Below are 27,952 nucleotides of genomic sequence, written 5' to 3'. Positions count from 1 at the left end.
GTGGCATGTTGTGTAATGGTGCTGAGGAGATGAGTTGACTAGGCTCCGCCCTCCGGCCGTGAGGGGCTGTAATCTGCTGGAGACGGTCAGGTTCATCCACGGATACCTCGACTGAGCCAGCTCTGCACCGCTCCTCAGGTACTCACCATCTTTCTTATTATGTGTCTTTTTTATATAGAATCATTTCATGGATGTTTAAACTTGAACCATCAGAGATACCAAACTAATGGATATATAACCAAAGGTATAGTCTTAATTTACAAGAATCCTCTGTATAGTTTTAACACAGTCACAGCCAGTTGTGTACGCGTGTGTGTGTATTGCTATTCTAAAGAACAAATGTTGTCGCCTAAATCTTTAACATAAAGCTCTAAAGTTTTGGGTTCTTAAAGTTGCTTGATTGCTTGAATGAAAACCGTATTGCTGAATGTTGACGAAATGGTTCAAGTGTCAGCAGAGTTATAAGAAGAGTGATTCAAAAGCTTATTTTCCTGTGTGACTAATGCATGAATGGAAGTTGTCACTGCAAAATTGAAAATGTTCTTCAACATATTTCTTCCAGGTTACAGAGTAGGGATAAATCAGTCGAGATATTTGTGAATTATTCTGCTCTTGGATTTTATGCATGAAAAAGTAAAAAATCTAAAATGTAACCATAATTATTTGTGATAGTAACAATTGCAGGTTCATAACTTACTATACTATCATTATATTTCACAAAATAATTTTGGAAGGTCAGAGTTCATAGGCGTATCGTGGCCAGAAAAATAAAATGACCCAGTTTTGATCCTGTCAGGGAATCAGTCACTAATCTGTTCCCTCAACAGACACAAGGAAGGAATTCAGTAGATGAGATGTACGGGGGACAGTAGGGATGCCTGAGAAGATTAACCAACCACTGTTATTTACCTCTCTAATCCAGTGCTTTTCTGAAGCTTGTGTAACCGATAGGTACAAATGGGCTTTACTCACAGAGAACCATAGGTGAAAACTGACCTCAGTCAAGGACATGCAACTGTTTATGTAACCAGGACACTCAACAGAGGTGGGCTGACATCTTTGATGACTTTTGTCAGACTTTTAATACTACAAGCTTGAGGTCGGACAAACCGTCGGACAAAACTTAGTGAGACAAAATTATGAAGACAGACTTGATGCAGAGTATTGCAGAGAAGGGCTGATGTCCTGAGTTCAGATTAGAGGATATGTAGAGGACAGCAAAACATCTGCATTTGAAAAGAGCAACACAAGAGACACAGAGGGGAAAATAGAGCTTTGGAATGACACATCAAAGATCAGTTGTTTGGTGAGTGGACAATTTCAGTCATCTGGATTGGGATTTGTTTCTATTTATAGACTATACCACCTCCAGCGGCTGCACCTTCACTTGCAGAGATGTTGTTATATCACTATACCATCTGCCTGCAACAATGAGCACAGTGCTCTTCCCCTCCAGAGCATGCTCACGTCTTGTTTAGTATAGAGGCTTAGGCCTTTTCCAACCTTTCTTTGGTTGCTTATCTGCCTGTCTGTTTCTTTTCACTCAGTGTTATCATGTCTTCCCTGAATATATTTCACATGTTCAGTTTGAGCCCTCTTTGAATATGAAACGAATAATAATGTGTAAACCTTGTTTACAAGCTCTGCATTTTGTTGGGCACATAATATTCTGGTAGCCTAATGGGAAACCTCTATTGTGATCAGGGTATTAGCCTGGTATCACCAGACCGAATGGGTCAATCAGAGATTGGAAATCTGCTACTTAGCGCATAAATAAACTCAGTATACACAGTTGTTTGTTCTTCTTTTAGAGAAAACAAATTGTCAGTAAGTTTGTTACTGTTATGGTATTGGATTCAGCAGACGTCTCCACATTAGTGCTAAAAAAATATTTCAGTCATGCTTCTCTGTCAGTCATCGTATCAAATCCAACCCATTTTAGATAAATGGTTGTGATTGGCCTGGCCTCAGGATGGATGGAAAGCAGTCTGAATGGGAGGGGACAGAAATACCTGAAATACTTTTATTTGATTCTGAGAAAAGTCAAAGCATACTCAGTGTTGAGGAATGTTTTTATATCCTCACACATACTATATATGCCACTATATACTGTATTATGTATGTATAGTGTATATTACATTATATCTGTACACCATTAAGAGAAGAGTGCCTGGCTAATTCCACACACACATCCTTCTCTCTATAAACAGTACCCAAAGTCAGGTTAACTCTTTTGCATATTACACCAGTATCCAATAAGATTTGAACACCTACATTTTTGCATAGAGAGTGACAGCAATTCTAGCCATTCATTGATGTGCTGTAAGAATGGGTGACACAGGGTGAGGAAGATATATGGAGATGCTGTGGGAGACATCTTTAGACTTGGGGGTGACAGTTGCTCATGTTACTCTGTTAGCGTTTGTTTATTGTTCCACCTTCTGGTCTTCTTGATGCATCAAGACATAAGACATCAACTGCTGCCTGAGTTCTCCTTTCACCAGCTTCCAGGAAACGTTCATAACACCCATGTGTTTTTACATGTTACTGCAGTAGTGTAGCTCTCCAATGTCACTCAACATGTTTGGGACTAAAACCTGGGCATAGTGATAGTTTTTAATAGTAATTCCTGAGTAGGGGTGGGCCAAAATGTAACTGATATGAACTTACGTGTCATGGGTGGCACACACACACACCCACAAAATTGATAAGATCATTAATAGAATTTATTATACTTTATAAAGCCTGGTACAGATGTAGAAATGAGGGTACACCAATACTCATGTTATAAAATGTGTTAAAAGTCAGGAACTTTGGACATTCATGTGTGATTGTATTGAGTTAATGGTCGACTAGGAGGTCTTCTGCCCAAGATGAAATTCAATCAGTGGTCTGTAGATGCATAAAAACGGCAATTGTTCTCATTGGGAAACAAAGAAGAGACAGACCTGATAATTTTCATTCCTTATAATTATAGTAGCTTCATATGAAACTCTGATGGCTAGATAAGACCACAACATTTGTAGCTCAGCGATTTGTGAGCCTTACATTTATACAGTATGTCCTTAATTCTATATCACACAGCCTTGCATCCTGGGGTTTCCTGCCCTTTAGAACTCTCTGGACTAATGGAGCTTTTTTGATAAAACATATATTTGATGTTGCACTTGAAGATGTGCTCTGAAGTAATTATAGTTTTATTTATGTAGCAGAATATCATGACAAAAGTTATGTAGTGGCACTTTCCATATGGAGCAAGTCCTGACCGTACCATTTACAAAATAATTACAGAGACACAACATCACATATGACCATACTAAGTGTATATATATATATATATATACATACACTTAGTATGGTCATATGGTAATATGTCAGGAACAGAGATAAAGAGCAAAGTGTGTGCACAGATGTACATGGATTTTGTTGAGAAAAGACACATGTTAATGTAATACTGAGCAAACTGAAATCATCTTATTTCCAATTGAAACATGATGCATCATGCAGTCTTTCTGTTTTTTAACCCGTAAGAAATGTATTTATTCTTGTCACCTGTACTTCAGGAATCTACGGCAACGTCAGAGCCAAGATGGGGCGGAAGGAGATCATCTGCAGCTGGAAGAAAAACATCAGTAACATCAAGGATGTCTTTGACTTCAAAGGGAAAATGGGATCGTAAGTATTCCTATAGAAAATACACACAGTTGAGAGACTGACAAGGTGATTGCTCTGTGAAGCTCTTGAAGCAGCATTCACGTTTTTATGCAGACAAATGTAAATTGCAAAAAAAAAAAATTTTTACAGATAATTGACATTATTGGACAAGGCAAAACTGTTCACTGACAAATGCATGTTGACTGCTTCAATTTGAAAGCCCCCCCCCAGTTTAACTATTATTTAAAAAAATATTGCAGTGAGCTGCTTTATTTTACAAGCCATGGGGTGGGGCTAATGAGAATCACAGCAGATATAGTTTTCATCAAACTGCTTTTTGAGAACAGTTTGTATTTGGTTGGTTTCTTTGTCACACTTTATTTATTTGAATCAGGACTTAAAACCCATCTGTTGATGGCAGCTGGCACAGACATCAGACAGCAGTAAGGCTCGGTACAATGCTTTGTGAGTGGCTGTGTCAGAAAATCCTGCAGAAACAGAGTGATGCAGCAGGAACAGACAAAAACAGGTTTGCACAATCCAAACCACAACATGAATAAAAGTGAAAACAACAGCCAGTGGCTCTTTGTGTTCCAGCTTTAAATTTTGATTCAGCTTTCACTGAAGTTGGAGAGTTCTCCCAGGGAACATGTGTGACCATGTTACACAAATCTGGAGTCACGCTTGTCATTACCATTAGCAAATATCAAACCAATAGCCAATATAGAATGGGTTGCAGCCACTACCCTGATTTCATCTGTGAAAGTTGAACTCTCTAGAAGGGGAGGGCAGACTTCTTTGAACGTGATAGATAGAGCTCGTTTTATCAGTGGAGCCTTTTATAGCATCTGTGTAATGTCACAGCTAAACACAGCTAACCACTTCGTATTGTTAACCACACACACAACAAACAACAAACAGCTGTGTTGTCCATTTATTAAAGTTGGGATCTTGAAAATTATCACATTTACATGAAGTCATGTCACACATAGAAGATGTCTGTTGTAAGTTAAATTACATTGATGCTTTTGATGGAGTAGTCACATGAAATCTGAGGTGTTTGTCAGTGAGCTAATCCCTTACTGCTATCCTTATTATAAATGTGTCTACAAATTTTTCTAACAATGGATTAGTTTGATAAATGGAAGAGTCAGGAGCAGACATGTGGATGTGGAGTCAAACGCAGAGCTGCCTTCCTCTTCTCGACCAGGTAACATCTCCTGGTTGCTCACAGAATTATGAAGAAAGTTATTATCTGGCTTATTATTAAAATTACAATAGTTTGAATTGCTGTCCCCAGAATCATGGGACATTTGCTGTTACCTTCAATGACTACAGGTGTCACCAGATTGACCAGGACTGAAATCTGCCAGTGACAATAAACACCAGACATCATGATTACTTTTCCATTTAAAGGGGTACTCCACCAATTTTGCATGTAGTCATAAAAAACACCACTAAGCAAAATAATTGTAAAATGTAATGGCCCAAACTTTGTAAACCTGCTGATATGGTCGTTCAAAAAAACTTAAAGTAGTCAAACTGAGTGTCTGTCTTGTTCTGCAAAGAAAGAGATAATTGCTTTGTTAGGATCTTCCCAGAAATGAAAAATATTGATACCAGTTTGGCTTCATATCAGCACAGGTCAGTATAATGACCCATAACAAGTAGGTTGTTGCTGAAGGTGTTACTTCCCCAGGCTAGTCCTGCACATTAAAGCTGCTTAAAGTGCCTCTCTTTGGCTGGCTGTGAATGAGTCAGGCTCTGGTGTGTGTGTGTGTGTGTGTGTGTGTGTGTTGTTCCTGAGCACTGACGTCAGACCCGCAGTGCAGGAACATCCTAGCACCACTTCATTATAGGATTAAGAGTGTAGCTGACTATATTGGTATATGGGTGTACTAAATGGGGGGTTGTATAAGCAGGTGCAGGCGTGTGTTGAAAAGTGTTGGAGTTAACATATGTGTTACTTTGCAGATGTGTTTTTTTTCCCCTTCAAAATCTGTTCTCAAAGGTAGAAAACACCTGTTCACAGGACAGTCTCAATCTCCCCATAGAAGTCGAATTAAAAACTAATTTAAGTTATATGATGGGTTTAAAGGTAATGACAAGTAAATAGAAGGATTTCACTAGTATCGGTATAAAAATCTTACCCTGAAGGTAACACACTTTTCTTTCATCTAGTCAAAGGTGCATTTGTGCCCTGCACATCCTAGACTGCCTGACTGGGTTTGAGGCTTTTTGGGTCAGAACTGGTACAGATGCTCGATTTAGGGGCCAAAAGTTAGGATTACCCGACTGTGAACCTTAAGAAAGACATGTGATGCTGATACCCATCCAATACTCTGGTCCGTCTGATTCCATGTGCCATGGTGCCCTTTCTAAGACTGATTTAACACTCACCGCTCTAACCTGCAGGTAGATTTAGCTTACGCTAAGTTTCCAGTCAGAGATACTGTATATTAAGTAGTTTTACACAGTTTTATGGTTAAATAGTAGCTTTTTTAACAGCCTAATGTAACTTGAGCCACATATTTTTTCTCAGTTGATATGGCATAATGTTTGTTTCACACCAAACACACAACCAGAATTTTCACCTTTTTTTAGCTGATAAAAACCAAAAACTAAAGTCTTCATTAGAGAACATTTTCAAACCTTATTAAATCAAGAAAAGAAAAGGAAAAAGTGACCCTTCTCTCCTCTGGGGTCCGTCATAAACAAAAACGTGTGCTAATAATAAGTAATAAATAAAGTTGTGTCATTTGAATTAGTTTGAGCATTTCTCCTGACTGAGTCCCCTCCACTAACCCCCATCTGAATGCTGTATGTGTCTGTCTTTGCTGTGTTTGTGCAGGGGGTCATTTTCAGAGGTTTTTATGGTGAGAGAAAAGACAACAGGGAACCTGTATGCCCTGAAATGTCTGAAGAAAAAGCACCTCGCTCATAGCAACCTGGAAAATGAAGTCAATGTGCTAAGAAGGTAAAATACACATTTTCATACACGTGTACACACATTCATGCAGGTGGTTTCCATGATGTTCTTGCCATCAGAGAACAGTGCAGCATGTGAAGTCAATCTCAAATTACTTTTTGAATTTGTTGAATCATATGTGTAGCACCTTCTTCTCTTTGCCTGTAAACTGTTTAGGTTAATATCCAGCTGGCGGACAGGAGTGACTCTTTAGTCTCTTTCTTACTCTTTCAGGATAACTCATGAAAATGTGGTGGGACTGGAGGATTTCTATGAGAGTCGAACACACTATTACCTGGTCATGCAACTGTAAGTAGACTTATTATTGTCAAATAACACAAATTATTTGGGCTCAACTCGATGGATTTATTGACTCTGCAAACACACATGCAGTATATGAACTGCTTTCTCAACCAAACTGAACCTGGTTCAATCCAACATAGCTATTACCAATACCTTGATAATTATCACACTCTTCGTGAATTGGCAATGTGTCTCATATGTCTCATATTACCTTTGGACATTTTTAAGGCATTATATTTTGGAGTTGTCCCTTTGTCTGTCCATCCAATTCTTGTGAGTGGGATTTCTCAAGAATGCCTTGAGGGATTATATCCGACTTTTGACCTGATCAGATCAGATGTCAGTGGTCAAAGGTCAGGGTGATCTAATGGATCTGAAGATTATGCGAACAAAAACTGCACTGGTTGGTGGAGGTATACAATTGCAGTGTGGCATTTCTAGTTTTATCTCAAATTTAAGTTAAATCTATGAACGCACAGCTTCTTCTGTTCCTTAAAAAATCATCCTGTTTCACACAGTCTGACAGTGTCATACATTATATATTCTGCATCAGTTGTTTATTTACACTATATTCACACGTAATTTAAACACATTTTCCCCAGATCCAAGTTGACGTATTTGGAAACTGTGGCTTTGTTGCTAATATTTAAAAAATAATTGTGTGGGGTTCATGAGCCCTCAACTTTTCTGTCCTAGATTCCAGTGTCAAAGGAAGGCAACAATATCTCTAGACACACAAAAACACTAATGATTTGTGTGTGTGTGTGTGTGTGTGTGTGTGTGTGTGTGCAGGGTGTCAGGCGGGGAGCTTTTTGATCGAATTTTAGACAAGGGCGTTTACACCGAGAAGGATGCAAGCACAGTGATCAGACAGGTGCTGCAGGCTGTCAGCTACCTGCATGAAAACAGCATTGTACACAGGGACCTCAAGGTAAGACAAACACACATGCAATGAAACATTTTTTTCGCACACAATGAAAATTTTAATGACTAAAACACAGTTCTACATGGTCTAAGTTTTAACGTGATCAAGTTGACACATACAGTATCACAAGACTCCTTGTCAATATTAATCCTTCAATAAAATGTTCTATCAGCACACATCTACTAAGCAGGTGGTTTAAGATCCTTAAGCACAGTGTTCAAACAGGTGACTGTAGATAACCTGCTGTACACAGATGACAAAGGGATGTCGGTGTGTGCACGTTGTCAGAGCACGGTGTGATGTCAACATCCTGTGGTACAGCAGAACATGTTGTCATCACTATGCAACTACCAACATCATTGGAAATAAAATGATAATTTGATTCTATAAAGTAGTTGATGAGTACATACATCTGACCTCTACACACACGCACACACATACTGTATTTTCACTCTGTTCCTCATTTCACTTTCCATCTTTCTCTATCTCTGTTTCTCTGTCTCTGTTTCTCTGTCTCTCTTTCTCTGTCTCTGAGCAGCCCGAAAACCTGCTGTACTATAACACAGACAAGAATGCAAAGATCATGGTCAGTGACTTTGGTCTGTCTAAGACAGTGGAGCATGGTGTCATGTCCACAGCCTGTGGGACACCAGGATATGTTGGTAAGTTATTGGGGAAGAGTATACACATCATGGAAATGTTGCATTTATACATCTAACTGTTCCCTGCTAATATAAAACTGTACATTTAATTGATGAAAGTATATAGGATATTTAGTTTACTGTGATTTACGTGAGTTCATCTAAGAAAAAAAACTAATCATGAAAGTCATTATTTACACAGAAAGTAGCTGTTTTGATAAAAATAAGGTTTGCTTTTAAGAAATACAAATTTCTAGATTTTATGATTTATTTTTTTAAGTGTCCACATTCCAAGTACTTATAACCAGAGAACATATATCAGTCTATTTGTGCAAATATATCAGCTTAAATGGATGTAGCTAATACACTTTGTGTTCCCTGCATGATACTCACTGCCGTGTTTCATTCAACAGCTCCTGAGGTTCTGGCCCAGAAACCCTACAGCAAAGCAGTGGACTGCTGGTCCATTGGAGTCATCACATACATTCTGTAAATACATTTGTGGTCTCTAACAATCGCACAGCGCTCCTTATACACCACATCAGTCAGTCAGTCCTACACTCAAAGCAGACTACCATGACTACCTACAGTGCCACCTGGTGACGAACACTGGCTCAGTTTCAGTAAGCCTAAGTGTCAGAAACAAGCCTTCTGGATACCGTGTAGTTATGTTATGCTTTCCCAGCCTTATTGACCACTCAAAGTGGTTTACAGTACAAGTCACAGTCACCAATTCACGCACACATTAATACAGCTTCTTACACTTCTATGGGCAGTGCTTTTTTCCATACACCAGTCAGCTGTTGGGGTCAATTTGAGGTTTAGTATCTTGCCCAAGTTAAGATTGCAAACTGGAGGTTGCAGGTATTGAAAGACTGACCTTCTGGTTGGTGGACGACCCTCCCTACTAACCCTATTTAATGAGTTGTTCAGTAAATCATAATGTCTCCGTGAGTGTGGACAACAGGAAGTACAGTAGCTAAGAGTCAGTGACTGTTCCTGTGGAGACAACTCCCAGCAGATATGTCAAACCAGAGTTCATAGTTTATTTTGAATATTTGCATTGTGGTAACCAGGAACAAATTACTGCACAATAGCTGCTAAATGTATCCAAAATCATTCCCAAAAGTATCTGGCCAAGGATTCACGAAGGGTGGATGTGAAAAGATGAGCTGAGTTCTCTCTGTGTGTTGCAGGCTCTGCGGCTACCCTCCATTCTTTGAAGATAATGAAATTCGTCTGTTTTCAAAGATCAGGAGAGCTGAGTATGCTTTTCATTCACCATTCTGGGACGACATCTCTGAGTCAGGTATGAAAACAGCACTTAAAATCTTCTGAGTACAAATGAATTCAGTTTTGATTCAGTTTGATGCAGTGCTTCAACACTGTTTAGCCAAATGACAATAACTTTTACCTGGGTTTAATTCCCCCTCCGGTGAAAAAGAATGTTTTGAAAAGTTTTTACACATGTCCCCCTTGTACCTTTTATATAATACAATTTAAAGGTCTACCAGTTCTATATTTTCTCTGTGTGGAATTACACTGGCTGAGACACAAGGGAGTGTTGAAAGCTTGGTGCGAGCTTCCAAAGATTTAATTCCAGCCCTGGCTGATTGATGAACTCTTACAAAAATAGTACCATGACTATGACTGACTCCAGCTAACTATGGATCAGGATTTGTTTATAAAACCTTAGAGCTTAACCAAATATAGATCAGCGTGCCAGTCTGTCATCCTCTCCTGAGATGCTTTAGATTACGTCAGGTAAAAGAACTCTCAACGCTAAATGGGTGAGGATGGTTCTTCCTGAATGATTTTGATTATTGTTAAGGGACATGTTAACTAACCTCCAAACCTGAAGGAAATGTAAGATTTAATTCTATGAAAGACAGGTAGTACAAGAAATTTGTTGTGAACATATAAATGGAGAGGAAATATTAGACTACTCAACTAAAATGATAAAAATGAACTTTACATTGTAGGACCTGCTCTCTCTTCTTATGTTATGTAACTATTATTTCAGTTACAGCATCACAGTATCTGTCTACCATTGTCACGGTGTCATCACAGAAAGGACAAAATGTAAAAGTTGCCATAGCCAGAAACAGTGGGACAGTCATTATATGTGTGAAGAAACAATACATCAGTGTAATGTATATCAGAGGTTAAGAATAAAAAACTTTGTATAATGTTTGTTATTTGAGCTTTTATAGTTCAGTTTATAACAGTATCTATTGATGTATGAGACATTTGAAACCATTTCATGGATTGTTGTTTGTGTTTGGTGATCTTGAATACAGGGTTTCAGAGCAATTACCTTCACAATAATAATGTTTCAAGTGGAGTGAGTTAATTTGTAATCCTGAAAAACGTTCACATTAAAGCACTGATGTGAAACTCGCCTGTTAATCATTGATACATTTGCATTTTGTTTAAATGTAATACCACAGTAGGAGACCTAATGTGTAGTACTGTATGTTAGCAGCATTTTTTAATTAGCAGTTACCATCTGTCTGTGTTTCAACAGCTAAAGACTTTATCAGGAATATGATGGAGAAAAACCCCACCAAGCGCTTCACCACTGAACAGGCAATCAGGCACCCTTGGTTAGTTCACACACAAACACACACACACACACACACACACACACACACACACACATACACACACACACACACACACACACACACACACACACACACACACACACACACACACACACACACACACACACACACACACACAATGTCAATGATCAAAGACAAGGTACTTATTCACCCATGACATCACAATAATAATATAATTACTATTTCTATTGGATTGGCTGCAGGATTTCAGGAGATACAGCTAAAGACCTGGACATCTATCAGTCTGTCTGTGAACAGATGGAGAGAAACTTTGCCAAATCTAAGTGGAAGGTAGGTGCTGCTGGCTCAACTACTACACAACAATCCAGATGTAATGTGGGAGAAAAAGGAAGAAAACAATTATCAGAAGTTAATTAGAGGGTCCATAGTTTGACGCGTGGCTCCTCCAGTCTGCATATCTAAGTGAACAAGAAACTGAATCCCAAATTTCATATCTGTGTGTGAATGATGTTGGATACAGAAACGCTGTGTGGATTTGTATGTGAAAGGGTGAATTCAATTCAATTCAATTTTTTTGGTATGGCGACAAATCATAATATACATTATCTCAAGGCACTTTACATAGAATGTCAAAACCCTTAAAATGATAATGAAACCCAACAGTTCCCACAATGAGCAGCACTTTGATGACTGTTGAGAAAATAAAAAAGCCTCATTATCTGGAAGAAGCCTCTAGAAGAAGCAGACTAGTAGAAGCAGCCTTATGTATGTTAATGAGATTATTAAATCATTCGTCTTCCACCTACGAAATATATCCCAAATTAAATCAGTTCTATCACTGTTAGAAGTACACCTACTGTATTATAAGTGTGTGTGTGTGTGTTTTTCCAACAGCAAGCCTTCAATGCAACCTCAGTAATCAATCACATGAAGAAACTGCAGCTGTCCCACAGTGATTCCTCCCCTTCACCCCTCTCCATGCCAAATATCATCGTGCAGTCCTCCTCCCAGGATGATCTAACGGCACTAGGACCCTGCCACGATGAAGCAGCTGCCCTCGACACAAACGGAAATCCTTTTGCCACTCATGTATCCTGCAGCAACCCTGAGTCAGTTAGGGGTCTGTGTCCATCACTGAGACCCAGTCACAGTGAGCCCCATCATGTCCTCAACGTCGAGGAGTCAAGTGAAGTCCATACCTTCAAGTCAGAGAGCGACGCCCCTCTCAGGCCGTCCAGGAGGTAAGAGCTGATAGGATAAGATAAGATATGATGAGATAGAATAAGATAATCCTATTTTAGTCCCACTCTGGGGAACATTGCACTATTTTTAGACTGGGGGAAACTGGTTCTCTGAAAGAAGGTTCTTAAAGAAAGTCTGTTTTTATCACTTGTCATCATTTCTCAGTCTTCGTTGTTGTTAATCTAATGAATCCTGGTGATGTTATCTGTTGCAGCATGGATGCTGTGGCTCAGAGGAAGAACCAGCCACTCCAGTCCGGAGTCTGCTCTCTCATGTGATTGGCTGGTTAACTGGAAATGAATCTCAGTGGATCCTTCTTGGTGTGAAGGTGTCAACACATCTGGTGTACAGCATTTTCATGTCTGTTGTGGTCCCCTGCTGCAGAAACAGACGCATGCTGTACCTTTATCAAAGAAAGCAATGACTGTGTGCAGTGAACATTACATAAGAACAGACATAAGTGGGAATTCATCACTTAGATTTCAGACAAACTCTTGTATCGAGATGACATTTATTTTCTTAAAATAATTGTTATCAATTGTATCATACTGTCGACATGTTACTGACCTCCATCAAAATATATTTATTTTGAGTAGCTTTAGGTGACATATGCAATGTGAAAGCTAACTTATCATTTTCTGACTTTAATTTGAAGTTTTACTAAGCTGATTAGCTTTCTTCATCACTAAAATGATATTTGTTGCTTGACACTATAACAAAATCTGTGAATGTAACTTTAATTGTAGTGTATCGGACAGTTTTGAACCTTGCTGGCGGATTTGTAATGCCACAGTCACGGCTGGATACAGTATGTTTCTTTAGGTTGTCTATCCCATTATCATGAACCCAATTGCTCAGAAACCTCTCAAGGGATTTTCTTCTTTTGACAATTTTCTTTTGACAATATCATCAAACATTGCATAGCTCAATTCAAAATCAGACATTGTTACCATAGTGATAATAAGAGCAGTTTAAAGTTTAAAATAATTTAAGGACATTGGGGATTTTTTCGACATCACACACATCACACACAGAGACAATGCAGGGAATATGTTTTTTTAGATTAAACTTTATTCTAAGTTGGCAATGACACTCAGTAACCTGGTGTTCACTGCCTCTGTGATATGTACATAAGCTGCTCTTGTTAAACGACTGAACTTATCAAGTGCCACAGGCTGGTGTGAACACTAGTGATGTCCTGAATTCACAAATGTAGTAACACACACCTGTTTTTTGTATTGTTTTCTCAATAAATATGCAGTAACTAGTCTGGTGTTGAATGAAAAGCTGCAGCAGCATCCAGCCTCTCCCATCCAACATTAAGACAAATCAAAATGTAAACAGGCCTTTATGTAAATACTTTGGTTCTGTAAATGCAACAGACAAAATAATTCTTAAAAATACAATAATCATGGTACAATAATCACAGTGAACATTGGAATGGAAAGCAGCTGAATAAAAAAAGAAATTGAAGTTTGTGTTGGTTCTTGCAGAGCTGCCAAAAGTCAGAAGCTGTGACTTCTCCAGATGAAATGCTAAGTGATGAAAATGAAATAGTATCATATTTTAATGTCCCTACTGTTTATACAGACTGTCAGAAGATATTTCAAAACACAAGAATGTAGTTTCAAGCCCCTCTATAGTTTGCAATCATTGCTATGGTAGCTATTTATATCTCTCTGACCCCTCCATCTCCTTCAATCCCAGATTTCCCACAATCCTTTGGCTGCTAGAGCTGATGTGCAGTGTTTAAAGGGAGGAGACTCAGCAGCTGTACATGCTGCTCTGACTGCAGCTTGCTGACTCTCAGCCCTGGCAGGTGCTCAGGTCATAGACTTTCTTTCGAAGATCTTTCAAAAGTTGTCTCAGTTTGGCATCATCTACTTCTAGCGTTGCAGATTTGTCAATAATCTGAGTCCGAAGGTTCCTCAGGGAATCTGCCTTACCTGCAAAAAGATAAGAGGACCAGGAGTAAAGCAGGCACATACTAGAAATACTACAGTCTAACTGAATAGCTGCCTCTGTGGCTCAAAGACTCCTTAAGGAAGCTCTCCCATTTCAAGGTGAATGACATTTTAAATTGACATTCACACAAACCAAAAGTGTTTTAGTTAACACACAGACTTGGGGTGGTGTGGTTTTGCTGTATTACCTTCCAGAGAACTCAACATGTCAGCAGTGGTGTTGACCAGGCTTCCAGCGTCCTTCTGTAGCTTTGCCAATCGATCTCCCGCCTGCCCCGCATTTCCACCAGACCCACTGGCAATTTGGTCTTTAAGTTCGTCCAGTTGCTCCTCTAGGGACAACAGGTCCTAAACACACACACACACACACACACACAGTTGTATTAGTATGCTTTCCTACTGCTGAACATTATTATTTAATAACAAGCAACTTTAATGGGGCAAACACGATTTCCTTACTTTATTTTAACGTCACAATAATGCAGACATTTGAAACAGAAATGCACTTTAAAAACAGCATTAATGTCTTATATCAGTCATAACTTGCTTTTTAACTATTTCAGCATGACAAGTTCTTTTTAACAGCTTTTTAAGACACTGAAGACTATGAATATATTTTTAGCCCCCAACCCCAAGTCCTGGCTCTAAACAAAGTCCTTGTAAAAGTGAATGGTCATACAAACAAGACAGAAGTTCTCTCACCTTATTTGCAGCAGTTGCTTCCTCCTCTGCTTTGTCTGCTTTATCCTGTGCGTCCTGGGCCTTATCACTCCCATTCTGCAGCAGGTCTTTGAGCTCGTCCAGTTGAGGTTTCATTGGCTTTATCAGCTGGGATACATCATCCAGAGCCTTCTCTGCTGGGGTCAGCTGATCCTTGACCTGCATTAAGAGAACCACTTTGACTTAGTAACTATCACCAATGGGCCCACATTCCATTAATGTTTGATGCATTCTTACTTCCTACCTTATTCAGGTTCTTATTTAGGTTGTCTGTGATCTTCATACCGTTCTGCAGTTTGTCATTGATGTCAGAGAGAGAGTCCTCCACTGAGTCCAAGCCTGTCAACAGCCCGTCCACATCCGCCTTTACTCCCAGAGCTGTGTCCCTGTGAATGTGCAACCAGAGAAAACATCTTTTACATGTGTGACATGTATCGTCACTACAAATTACTTATTGTAAGTTGAGGGAAAATGATGCTCGCAATGGATCTGTGTATGAAGCCTTGTTGCATCAAAACTAATTTCTGATAAAATTCAGAAATTGGCTCTTTCAAAAGGTAAAATTCTTGTCATTTTGTATTTCATTTGTTATTCTGAACCAGGAGTCAACAATCGCAGTTAGACAGTTATGACTTTACCACAATATTCAAAATGCATATCCAGTCTATATGCAGCCACTGAATAGTTTGTAAGGAACACCATACTGGGTACTTCCTCCCTTTGTTCTCAAATAGCCTCAGTTCTTCCATGTTGAGATGGTTACAGCACTTCTGCAGATTTTTCTGCTGTACAATTCCAATCTCCCGTTGTACCACATCACAATGATGACCCAATAGATTTACGTCAGGTGACTGTAGAGGTCACTGAATTCACTGAACTCACTTCCAGGTTCATTAGACCAATTTGAGTCATTTACTTTGTGACATGGAGCATTGTCCTGCTGGAAGTAGCCATTAGAAGATGGTAAACTGTGGCTATATAGAGGGGTGAACATGGTCAGCAACAATACTCTGATTGATTTGTATTCAGGGCCCAAACATTCTCATGCCATCACAACACAACCAGCAGCTTAAAATGTCTATCTATGGATTCACGCTGTTGACTCCAGATTGTGACTACCATCTGCAGCCTCAGTAGAAATCCAGATCCATCAGACCAGTCTCACTGCAGCCTCACAGTTATTGACTGAGAGGAGAGGAACCTGACGTAGTCTCTGCTGTTACAGACCATTCACCCCAAGGTTGGAAATGTTCATTCTGAGATGTCTGGAGCCTACGGAGTGCTTATCTTAGTTACTGTAGCCTGTCAGCTCCAAGCAGTCTGATCATTTGGAACACATGACTAAAGGCTGCTGTGAATGAAAATCTCAGGAGATCAGCTGTTTCATAAAAACTCAAACCAACAATAATTGACATAGTCAGAGTGACTGAGATTATATTTCTTTATCATTCGGATTTTGTATTAACTGAAGCTCCTGACCTGCAGGTGATTGGATAAATACATGAATGAGCAGGTGATCTTAATAAAGTGTTTGGTGATTTTTTGACATAATTATATATTATGTATATTATAAATTTATTACTGAATTCCAAGTCAAACAAACAACAGTGAAAAACAAGCATTAAGAGGATACTTCTTATTTGAGAAAACAGCATAAAAACAGCGACAGTGATTTTGGAGTGTGAAGGCCCACCTGGCGTCCTCGGCCTCCTCCAGCAGTTTCCTGGCTTTCTCCAGCTGGGGCTCTGTCTCCTTCAATACAGCTGTGCTGTCTGATAGATTGGAGGCCAGCTTCTTCAACTCCTTCAGCTTTCCATTCAGATCAGCCAGGGTGAGAGGCAGCTTGGCTTTCAGTATCCAGTCACTCACCTCCTGGATGTGGGTCAGGTTGGAGGCCGGGTCTGAACATACAAAAATAGGAGAGGTGAACCTTAAATCTCCTTCCATATATCAATGCACTCATCCAAAACAATCATTACCTGACAGGAAGTCTTTGAGTTCTTTCACAACGTCACGTGTCTCCTTTAAGTCGTCTTCTAGCTCGTCTCTGGTCTCCTTCATCTTATTGGACAGCTTCTCTGCTGACTGTCTCACCTGATTGGTTGTATCCTGTGTTTCCTGAAGCTGTAAGGAGGTTAAAGGTAGATAATGCTTCAGAATGAACTGTATAATAATATTTAACAATATAAAAGAACAATCTACAGTTGCAGTTATATGACTATGATGTTAAGGGGATATGTGCACCTTCTCTGTAGCCTCCGTGATCTTCGCAGAGAGCTTGTCCAGTTGCTCCTTCACATCCTTAGAATCAGCCTTCGCCCTCTCACTCAGCGGCAGGGCGCCCACACACTTTTTTCCCTTTTCACACTTTGAGGTCCCCCCCGGTGGACACAAGTCTCCACCCTCACACAGGAGAGGGGTGCAGGGCTCAGTGCGAACACTGCCGCATACCTGAAAGTCACATGGACATGATAAGAGGTAAATATGTGGATTTAAAGCAGATGAGCTCCAGCTCCATTTAACAAAACATCCATTAGAAATCTAGCTCGAAAACTGCTGGACACAGAGAATAATCTCAAATATCTTTTGTAACTCTCTGCCATGCCAAACCACTTCCAGATGTTGAACCCTTTTCCTTCACAACATCATATAATAATCTGAATCTAAATAATCTGATAATCCTTTCTGTATTTGTGGCCCTTCTGACACGAGAAGGGAAGTTATAAGTGTGCAGATGCATTCAAAGACAAATGTAAATGATTCATTTTCATTTCTGTCTATAGTTTTTTTTCTTTACAAGTGACAGATGTGGTAGATTTGTTGAAAGAGACGATTTCTTCAAGATCAGCAGAGATGCTACAAATGTCCTCAAATGAAATGTCACAGCATCATGTTGAATGAAGCTAGTCAGGTGAGGCACTTACCTGTTTGGCAACAGGAGTGAGGTCAGGTTTGTCAGCCATGTTCTGGTTCAGTTTGTTCAAATCTCCGGTGTTGGCTGGTTGCACTTTGCCCTGTAGATCTGTAGTTTCTTTTCTATTGTCCGCTGACTCCTTCACCGTGGTACTGCTGGCATTTACCTTCTTGGCTGCATCTGTCGACTCATCATAGGCGTTCTTGATGGCAGAAAATGCTCCTAAAGAAGACAGGAGTATTTTTTATTCACTATTTCAGAGTGTCTTAGAGATAAGTGGATTTGTTTGTGCTGCTTTTTATTGTTTTATTGAAAGTTCCACTGGAGGGTGCTGTTACTTATTTCATGCACATGATCCATCATTAAAAGTGAGTGTGGCAGCAGAGACAAAGTGTATCTTTGCTTCTTACCTGCATTGTTGGGACTGATGGTGTTGTCAATGGCACCTTCCTTGACTTTGTACAACAAAGTGAGGCTGTCCAGCAGAGCCTGCAGCTTGTCCAGCTCTGACTCCAGACCCGGAGGTCTTGTTACAGGTGGGAGGTCATCATTAACCTCCTCCACCTGGTCTCTGTCAGACAACAATTGCAATGTTTGGTTAGGCATTAGTGAGAAAAAAATCCATCCAGAGGTGAGAATAGGCTGAACAAAATTAACTGAATTAATGGATATCAGCCTTTTAAAGAATAGCTTAATGAATAAATAACTATTTGATTCAGCCATGTTTCCTTCTGTGTAGACCCTCACCCCAGCTTGTGCAGTTGGGACAGAGCATCATCGATCTGTTTGACAATATTTGGAGGAAGGAGGATGGAGTCTTGGATCTGTTTCAGACTGTCCTTCAGGGCCCTGATGCGAGGCAGAAACTTTTCAATATCACCTCCAGGACGTGAGGGGAAGCTCGGGGAAAGTCTCTTTAGAGTTAAGCTGAGGTTCTGCATTTGTGCATCCAGTGTGAAGAAGCAGGAGGGACACGTCTCACAGGCAGGGAAGGAGTCACAGTGTCCTCGACTGCAGGAGTCACAGCGTTTACCGGTGATGCCCAGCCGACATAAACAGGCTCCTGTCTGCATATCGCAAACCTCTGGAAGGGTTCCATCTGTATCACACCCACATGCTGTAGCAATAAAGAGATTTGTAAAAGGTTATTTGATTGGTACACCTCAAAGTCACAGTGAATATCAATGAAAATGTCAAATCAAAGGGATCAAAAATGTATGCATCAGCTAAATTTGTCAAAAATGGAATAGGTTTTTGTCTGACCCATACCGCACCCTTCTGTGTTAAGAAATCTGTTCAGGAGTTTTTGTGTAATCCTGCTAACAGTCAGACAAACAAACTGCAATGAAAACACAACCTCACTGGCAGAGGTATTCAACAAAAACTAGAACAGAGAAGAGTTAGTAAAGTTGGCTGACTCACATTTGCAGCCTATTAGTGGGTCTCCGTAAGTGTTCTCTGGGCACTCTCTGCATGTTCGGCCTCCAAAACCTGGTCTGCATTGGCACTGACCTGTCACCTGGGAAAAGGGTGGAATGGATTTAATGTCATTAAAATGTGAATGATCTCTTCAATTACATTTTAAATGATTCATTTATAAATGTTGATAAACCTGTATCTTGCTCCCACAACTCAACAGAAGGGGTTTTTATAAATTTGGCAGAGGTCGTACCTGGTCGCAGGTATCACTGTATGACCTGGTGGAGTCGCAGCCACAAGATATACAGCTTTCAGACAGGACTGGTTTCCAGTAGCCTTTTGAACAGACATCACAGGTCAGGCCATGGAAGTGGGCATGGCAGGGACACTGACCGGTCAGAGGGTCACAGACATCTGAGGTGGACCCGTCAGGAGAACAGGAACACTCTAGAGAGCAGGGGTAACATCAGAGTCCGAACAAAGGCATGGAAACTTTGATCAGACTCAACAAAAGTATGCATGATTATGCTCTTGATAAAACGATCAGTGTAGTAGAAGTGTGTTTTAATATGAAAACATTTAATACCTTGATTTAAAAAAAAAAAAGTAAACATCTAATCCAAAAATGTCTCAAATATGACTGTTACTGAACAGATATCAGGTAACTAAAGAACCTGTTCAATTTGGTTTGGATCCAGATAGGGGGCGGAGGCCAGATTCAGCACATTTAGGTAACTGATATGAGTGAGAGCAATTTTGTAAGGCTTGATTTATTTCAATGGACTGTTGGGCCTTGGCGCAGGTATGTGCTCTACTGAATGCTATTCTAGTATGAACATGTGTTTACTTATACTTAGCTGTAAGTATCAGTGACCCACATACCTTGGGGATTAGGCTTACATATGTATTTAACATTCAGGCGCAAGCAGTGATATTTTGAAGGAAGGCAAGGATGCTGGAATCGTGAAGCTGTATCTGAAAACAGGCAGAGCTGAAAAAGAAGAGTGTGGTGTGTAAATTGTTGGTGTTGTATGACTCACTGGTGCAGCCCAGAGGGTTGGAGTCGCTCAGACCATAGTAGCCTCTTCTACAGCGGTCACAGCGGGGACCTTCGACATTCACTTTACACTGACACAAGCCTGTGCTTTCATCACACCGGCCCCCGTTCACTGTCCCCTCAGCATTGCAGATACAGCCTGGAAGAAACACAGAAGCGCAAACATGAGCCACTCACTTTAGATCCTACATACAGGTAGATATATTTTACATTTCTGTTTGAAGCTTTCCTCATCTTGACATGACAGTTTATCTGATGTTACAGAGTGTTTATCATTTCACCAATGAGGCACTTACGAATGCAAGCGTCAGGAAGGTCCATTCGGCTGCGGGGGTTCGGTTGGTAGCCTGGGGCACACTGGTCGCACTTTGGCCCTGTGGTGTGGTGCATACAACCCTCACACACACCTCCACTCCTCTGCCCACTAGCATCGTAGACTGCCTGGTCAAAACGACAGCGCTGGGCATGGTTGTTGCACTCACAGCCTGAGGAGAAGAAAAAGAGGTTCATTCATTTGCTACACATGTTCATCCTTGAGGATCATATGGGGGCTGGAGCCTATCCCCCTGACAATGGGTGTAAGTCGAGAGACACCCTCAACAAGTTACCCATAGTACAACATGTCTACAGCATCGGTTAATAATTAAAAGTGATAATGGTTAGTCTTTTGATTTAAAACAACTTGTATGTGTTCAAAGGATAGTTTACCTTTAAAACCTTCACATTTGAGAGTTATTTTTTCCTGTCTTTATTCAAGAGAGTGATCTTTAAGACTAAATGCAGCACTAATAAAAAACCCTGCAACCTGCTAATGCTTAGATTTCTTGTGCTCAGAAGCTGCTTCTGTGCACAAGGAAAAATACGGCTCCTGGAATCATCCTCTGCTCTAGGATTTTTGCAACGTGTGTCTTGGTGGGTTAGGGTTAGGCTAGGATTACACTGATGAGATATTTCATAGCTCGTTCAGCCTTTCCCGTTGATGAGCCATGATGTTATCATGCGGATGTGTGTGACAGGTACAGGTGATGTCTTACGTTTGCAGGTATGAGTGTCTCCCTCCTCTGCACTTCTCCAGGGTAGATCATTGAAGTGATCAGCACAACGCTCACAGTTCACACCTGCTGTGTTATGTTGACAGTCACACTGAGGATTCACCTGAAAAGAGGCACAGAAAGAAGAAGTGTTCAAAAAACTGGACGTTGGAATCAGATTTGTAGCAGAAATCAGTTTAGAGTAGCTCAAAAGTTGTTACTTAACTATCAATCATAATTTCCCTGCTTTTCCTTTGTTTCACATTGCTGTAATTTGTCTACTGCCATATCTTTATACTGTTGAATCTGTAAACTGAAAATAGTTAATAGTAATAGAAAATAGACAGTACTTTGGTTTCTCCGTGTGATTGAGTGTGTGAGTGAGTGTGGAAATCTCTAGCAACATAGAGACATGGCCTGTCTCCATGTCCCTCACACATGCAAGCCTTAAAACACACTATATACATACTTGTATGGAATTGGACAGTGGGTTGTTATAGGCCTCTGGCAGACATCGGTTGGCGTGTCCATGGCACATACAGCTGCCCATCACCCTCATCTCCTTCAGGGCATAAAACCTACTGAGAGCTCTGCCTGGGAGACGTGGCACATCACCCAGCTCTGTCAGCCTCACTCTCAGCCCCGTTAGCCCAGACACATCTGTAAAATAGATGGTCAGTCAGTGGTTTAAGGCCTTTAACAAGGTCCATTCTTTATCTGATCCGGACAAAAACGTATGTCATAGTTGAAAAGAAACAGTTACCGTCAATTTTTTGGCTCTTGGAAGCTGGGACATAAGCATACTGACGCAGAGGACTGAACTCAATCTGAAAAGGAGAAACGTGCATTTTTTTACAGGACGTCAAACCTTTTTTGAATACATTCCCACTCAGACAAGTTGGCACTGTCATAACTGCATTTTCTAATAAGCATTGTTTGTCCTTACTGTGTGGTCTTGGTATGGGTTTGCTTCAGTAGGGGGCAGTGTGTAGCAGAATCTATCATCCAGCGTAAGAGGTGTTGATGTGGAGATGCCAGGAAAAGACCTTTGACAATCTTTAGCCATGTAGAGGGCGGGCGTCCATGTCCTGCCGTTGTCTAGTGTCCTCTCTATAACCATGGCATTAGGACGAGGGCCCTGCACACAAACAATAGAACACACATAGAATCCTAATTATGGTGCGTTCAAATCATAATCTGAATGCACCGTATTTTCTCCTGTGAGTGAATGTGTTCACATAATGCAGCAGTGACTGCTGTATCTGACTGTGTCATACCTTGAAGCTGAGCAACAGGTTGTCAAGTTGGAACAGGTTGTCAAGGTCAAACTGGAGAGTGACTGGACTCAGCTCTGCAGAATAAACAAGCAAATCAGTAATTCCACTCTGTATGACTTGTTCTTTTAAGATGTTCAGAGACAGACTATGGTTCGGTTGGAACTGATGTCAGGAATCAATGGATTCCAAGTGAAATGTACACTTAGCAGGGTAGAGGACAGATCCCAATGTGCCCCTACTGACTACTGCTGAATAAATAACCTCGATGTAAGCTATACCTTAAAATATCCCTTTTCACCTCTGCTAATGGAAAAGCTTTCTTTCTATCTGTCTTTAAGTCTCCCACCTTTCCTGGACTGCCACCATCTATCTGGTCCTGATGTGGACAGGACATCCTGGATAGTGTGGGCCAGCTGCCCATTTGGGTTCCTGGAGTCACATGGACAACACTTCATCCTCCTCTAAGAAACAAAAACACACAAACAGTGGCAACAGACTTTAAAACATTTGGCACATGCATGTTGGAATTGTATCAGTGTGAGTGTCAAGTGTTTGTCCTTAAACCGACCCATGGACCTGAGACCAGCTGCCTCTCTGATATGATGTGTAGATAAGCAGTGTCGCTGAGCAGGTCACACAGTGGCCAGAGGGACAGAAAATCAATGATGACTGGCAGTTCTGGCTTTATATTGTGCTTGACAGTGTTTGGACTGAATTGGTTGATAACGTTGCAGAAACTTTGCCCCAGTTAAAGATGGGGATCGTGTTTTCCTCCTCCCTCTGCTTACATATCTACTGACCTCTAAATTGGCACACGTGAACTCTGCATGTACATGTATAAACATCACACAAAGTTAGAGTTGAATTGATATAAGTAGATGATTACAAAATGTCCTTTTTGGGGGAAACGTTCCTATAATATTGTGATAATGTAATAGTGATGGGGCTGATTTTACCTAGCGTGTCTGTGAATGTTTTCCTGTATGCAGATTTTCACATCACTGAGAACTGGGCCCCTGCACCAGCCAAGTCACTATCTGCTCAGTAACTCCTCCACTGCACGTGGCTGCCACTCTGGCACACAAACCATGGCTGCGTTCCCTGTAGGGAAAAGGTCCCTCAGCGTTGCAGATTCTTTTCAACATAAAGGGTGTTTTCCACTCAAGCTATGTCTCTCACTCACTCACCCTTCTTACAATGCAATTGTATAGATTTGCTTTTCACTAGGGGAACTGAGGACAAGGCAGAGGGATAAAAACCTGAAATTCACCAGCTTCCTTTCAAACATTTGTAGAATTGTAGTGTTACTTCTTTTCAAACCCACTGACATTACTTCAGCAAGTTAGTGGTGCATGTCTGTAAGGTCGGGAGACTTTACATTGACAGACTTTAGGCCTCCTTTAGATCCACACCCACAGTTTGTAATGCCGGCTTTGTCTTATAGATTTATAGTTTCTATGTAACCCCCCCCCTTCTCCTCTCTTTTCCACCCACCTCTCCTCACATCCCCAATTTTCTCACCCCAACTAGTTGAGTCCAGTACTGCTAGAGGTTCCTTCTTGTTAATGAGTTTGTTGTGGGAACTGTTGGATTTTTCTCCATAATTCTGTAAAGTGCCTGGAAATAATGTTGTGACTTCGTGCTATACAAATAAACATGAATTGAATTAATACTTAAGAATAGTTAAACTTTTTGCAGGACTGAGGCTGAGTTATTACCTCACTTACTCTAAATTGCAAACTAAAGACCTACTCTGATATTCCATTGATAAAGTTCAACAGAAAGCCCACAGGCAGAACGTGAACTGGTCTCTGAGTGCCTCTTCATCAATAATGGCTGACATCTTTAGCATGTCATGTTCATGGTCAAGTTGAGACAACTCAGCAAAGATCACATCCTGGATTTTCTGTAAAAATAAACAGTGTCAAAATCTGTTGATGTCAAAGGGGAGACAGAAGCTATGACAACATCAGTGTCACATTTCAGTCTGGTGCTGTTCTGCTACTGTGGTATCCATTGTGTGGAGTATATATACAGTATATATATATATGTTCTAGGACATGTTAAGTCTCTATAGACCAGTCAACACATGGAGCTAACATTAGCCACCTAGACATTGGAGTTTTCCTATTACAGCACATTCAGTCAATTGATTATTATACAGAATTATTGCAGTCATGTAATGGAACCTACCCAAGGATATTTTTTTTTTTTCAGTAATCATACATGTGTTTATTTCTATGTGTCAGCTCCAGGATACAGCTGAGTGTTTCAGCCGCTCCCTGTCTGGACAAGGTGCGGCTTATGTAAAAAAAAATCCACACCTAACACAAGTATCCATTCCCTGAGGCAGATGTCAACACTGTGCTCCTTCACTGTATGGTGTGAAGGCTTTGACATCAACACAAACATGATCTCTTTGGTCTTTAGTGCTGCTCTGTCATTAAGCTGCATTTTGAATTTTAAGGTTTAGGGTGCCCTCAATGAGGATCAAAATGACAATCACTGATTTAATCACCCTAAATAATTTTAATAATTCTAACCACATTATATGCACGATACAAAATTTCAATTTCAATAAGATTACTTTAGTCACAAATCAGGACACATGCTGTTTCATTAATTTTAGCCGATTTGATCAAAGTTAAGTTGAGTAAAATATTTGCTGAAAGACAAACTTTGATCTGCAAACTGATTAGTTTATCTCCCTTTTTTTCTGCAAAAATAGAACTTGCAACATTACAGTCTCTTGCTTACTGAATGTCCTCTGCTCTGGACAGTGAAAGTCTTATTTCAAAATCATCAGTGGCATATTTGTGCTGATGTTGCACATGGGCTGGGGAGTGGTGTTTCAGACATTGGTCAAAGAGTACAGTTGCAACATAATGCCCTGGCTCTGAAATCAGACTGTTTCCCAAATTGACAGGAGGCAGTGCCAAACCTGCTGCAGACTCTGTCCTGCACGTATGTCTGTTCATGACCTCTGCAGCCCTCGCCTCCTGACTGTGCAAACACCATGTGGAGATCCATGCGTGGCCTGGCTAAACACAGTTGGCTGAAGTGGTAATATCAATATTTTACTTTTCAAAATGCAAATTTGTTTCTCTCTTTCTCAGGCTCACAAACTATCGCTTGGATTCAGGAAAGATTTTATCCACATCATTGATTGAACTCTCTTCCAACCACCCAGGGAAGTCTCCCTTGATCGAGTTAATTTAGTTTCTCATGTTTTTTTCCCAGTTTGTAGTGTAAATGTGAGATAGAAAGTTATGTCTCAAGATATCTTCAGGAAGATACAATGTTTTTTGAACAGGATTGCTCTTACCAGTTGGTATGGGGTGCAGTAGACCTCAGAGCCAGTGAGGCCACAGGTGGAGGAGGCATGGAGCTGGCGAGCCCTACCCAAGAGCAGGTTATCGCTGGGTGGGTAACAAGCCCCCCGAGAGCAATCAGTCTGGGCCTGTGATACTGCAGCTAAGGCTGTAAGGAGGAAGGCAGTGAAAGAAGAAATGTAAAATTACAGTGTTCTGTAAGGACAGTATATGATCAGTGTCACTTAATACGATCAATATCTCAGATCACAAGCAATACTAACAAGGAATGAATAACAAATAAGACATGAGAAGTAGTTGTAATAAAAGTTATCTAGCTGGGACCCACACATCTCTATCATTGCCCTTTCATCTTTTGTCATTTCTCATTACTGAATTAGAAATCTAGAAAAGTGAATATAGTCTTATGATGAGCTAAGTACGGACAAATTGCATGATCAAGCTTTTCTCAAAACTAACGAAAACTTAGAACTATGGATTATTCCAGTTTTGAAACTCATTCAGTTATGAAACTTTAACCAAACATCATCAGATTCAGCTTTGTCCTTAAGACAAAGGATTTCAAAGATTCAGCTTCTTTCCATCAACATAGTCATGGGTTCTATAATGAGATCCATAATCTAGATCCATCATGTTGTTGAACTTCTACAGCTAGTCTTTAGCCCATAGCAGTTTTGCTCTTTGTCTGTCCCTGAGATGATGTTGCAAAGTTTTTTGACATTTCATATACCCTCCTAAAAACTCATGAAGGAAAACAAAAAGCCTCAAAAGGAAGCATACTCAAATACATGCGAGAGGGATACTTTCTTTTGGTGTAGAAGTTGTTGTGTCTAGAACTGGCCATTTCTATAAATGATATGATGTATGATTTGAACAAGCTGTTCTGCCAAAGTTTTTTTTTTTTATTTAAACATTTTGGTTGAGTTTATTTAACATAACGCTAACACACATTTAGTTTAACTTGAATTAGAGCCTCTGAAGCAGATCCCAGCTTGTTAAACATGTGCCATCATGACCAGAGTATGCATATTTGTCAGTTCATCCTCCCTTCTACAAAATGGAGTGATCAGTGTTATCAGCTGCTGCAAGATGAAAAACAACTGTTGACTCAAATGATTTATAAATGTTGACATCTGGTGTGGAAATATTAAGGTCCTTATTTGACTCATCCTAAATATTGTAAAAGTGTAAAATAGAAAGATGGGAGATCTTACCAGCTAGAAGCAAAAGTATCCTCATGCTGTGTTCCTGCTATACGAAAGAGTCTGGAGCAGATGAGAAAAGAAAAAATCAGAATATCAGCGAACAGGAATAGAACCAGAGCCAGTGGATCATATTTCTGAGCTTGAGACTCACCTGGCAGCTGCTGCTATATCACCTCTGTTATTTCCTCTCTTTGAGTGTGTGTTGCTTCCTGGCTGCTGCTTTATAAACAGTCTCACCTGGACAGTGTGATACAGTGTGTGTCAGAGTCACACCCTTCACCACCACACCCTGCACTCTATGAATCAACACACACGCATACAGACAAGCAGGCAGATGTAGACACATAGTCAACACAAAGACACCAAGGAGCTACAAACAATCAAAAACAAAGAATAAAGTAAATTAAATCTAATCATTATGACACCTGAAAATTCTGGTCAAATGTTCTAATCTGATCTACTTTCAGAATATAAGATTTGTTTTTTGTTTTTTGTTATGCAGGCTATTAACAAGGTGTATAAAATGTAAGGTCCCTGAAGTTGAAGGGTAATAACTTTATTGCTCCATGAACATTTTATCTGGTTCCATCATCAGGTCAAACGTTTAGATTTGTAAACTGTTGGTTTTTACCTAAAGAGCATTTCCAGCAGTCTCAGCTGCTCTTTTTGTTTTGCAAATGTTAGTGTTCCAACACAACATGGTTATAAACAT

The 27,952-nt window shown here is 40.2% G+C and overlaps 2 protein-coding genes across 2 annotated transcripts; one reads left to right on the top strand and one right to left on the bottom strand.

The window, feature by feature from the left end:
* LOC109640346 (calcium/calmodulin-dependent protein kinase type 1D) lies at nt 1–13,794 on the top strand. The gene is made up of 12 exons (XM_020104275.2): nt 1–138; nt 3,564–3,675; nt 6,506–6,631; nt 6,857–6,931; nt 7,718–7,856; nt 8,389–8,512; nt 8,905–8,980; nt 9,688–9,800; nt 11,019–11,097; nt 11,322–11,409; nt 11,974–12,320; nt 12,536–13,794. The coding sequence occupies exons 2-12, from the start codon at nt 3,590–3,592 to the stop codon at nt 12,597–12,599; spliced, it is 1,317 nt and encodes a 438-aa protein (XP_019959834.2). The 5' UTR covers nt 1–138; nt 3,564–3,589; the 3' UTR covers nt 12,600–13,794.
* On the bottom strand, nt 13,371–27,532 carry lamb3 (laminin subunit beta 3). Its single transcript, XM_020104265.2, has 23 exons — nt 27,392–27,532; nt 27,250–27,300; nt 26,029–26,183; nt 23,050–23,164; nt 22,704–22,777; nt 22,373–22,564; nt 22,190–22,253; nt 21,896–22,086; nt 21,430–21,550; nt 20,692–20,880; nt 20,379–20,534; nt 19,592–19,785; nt 19,342–19,438; nt 18,667–19,036; nt 18,330–18,490; nt 17,930–18,141; nt 17,250–17,456; nt 16,985–17,129; nt 16,699–16,906; nt 15,250–15,391; nt 14,988–15,164; nt 14,474–14,633; nt 13,371–14,267 (listed from the first exon to the last, which is right to left on the bottom strand). The coding sequence occupies exons 2-23, from the start codon at nt 27,272–27,274 to the stop codon at nt 14,128–14,130; spliced, it is 3,495 nt and encodes a 1,164-aa protein (XP_019959824.2). The 5' UTR covers nt 27,275–27,300; nt 27,392–27,532; the 3' UTR covers nt 13,371–14,127.
* Nucleotides 27,533–27,952: the final 420 nt, after the last annotated feature.

This window comes from Paralichthys olivaceus, chromosome 2 (assembly GCF_024713975.1).
Source record: "Paralichthys olivaceus isolate ysfri-2021 chromosome 2, ASM2471397v2, whole genome shotgun sequence".
In the NCBI taxonomy this organism is placed as follows: Eukaryota; Metazoa; Chordata; class Actinopteri; order Pleuronectiformes; family Paralichthyidae; genus Paralichthys; species Paralichthys olivaceus.
The sequence above is the reverse complement of the archived record's forward strand: the minus strand, read 5'-3'. Positions and strand labels throughout refer to the sequence as shown.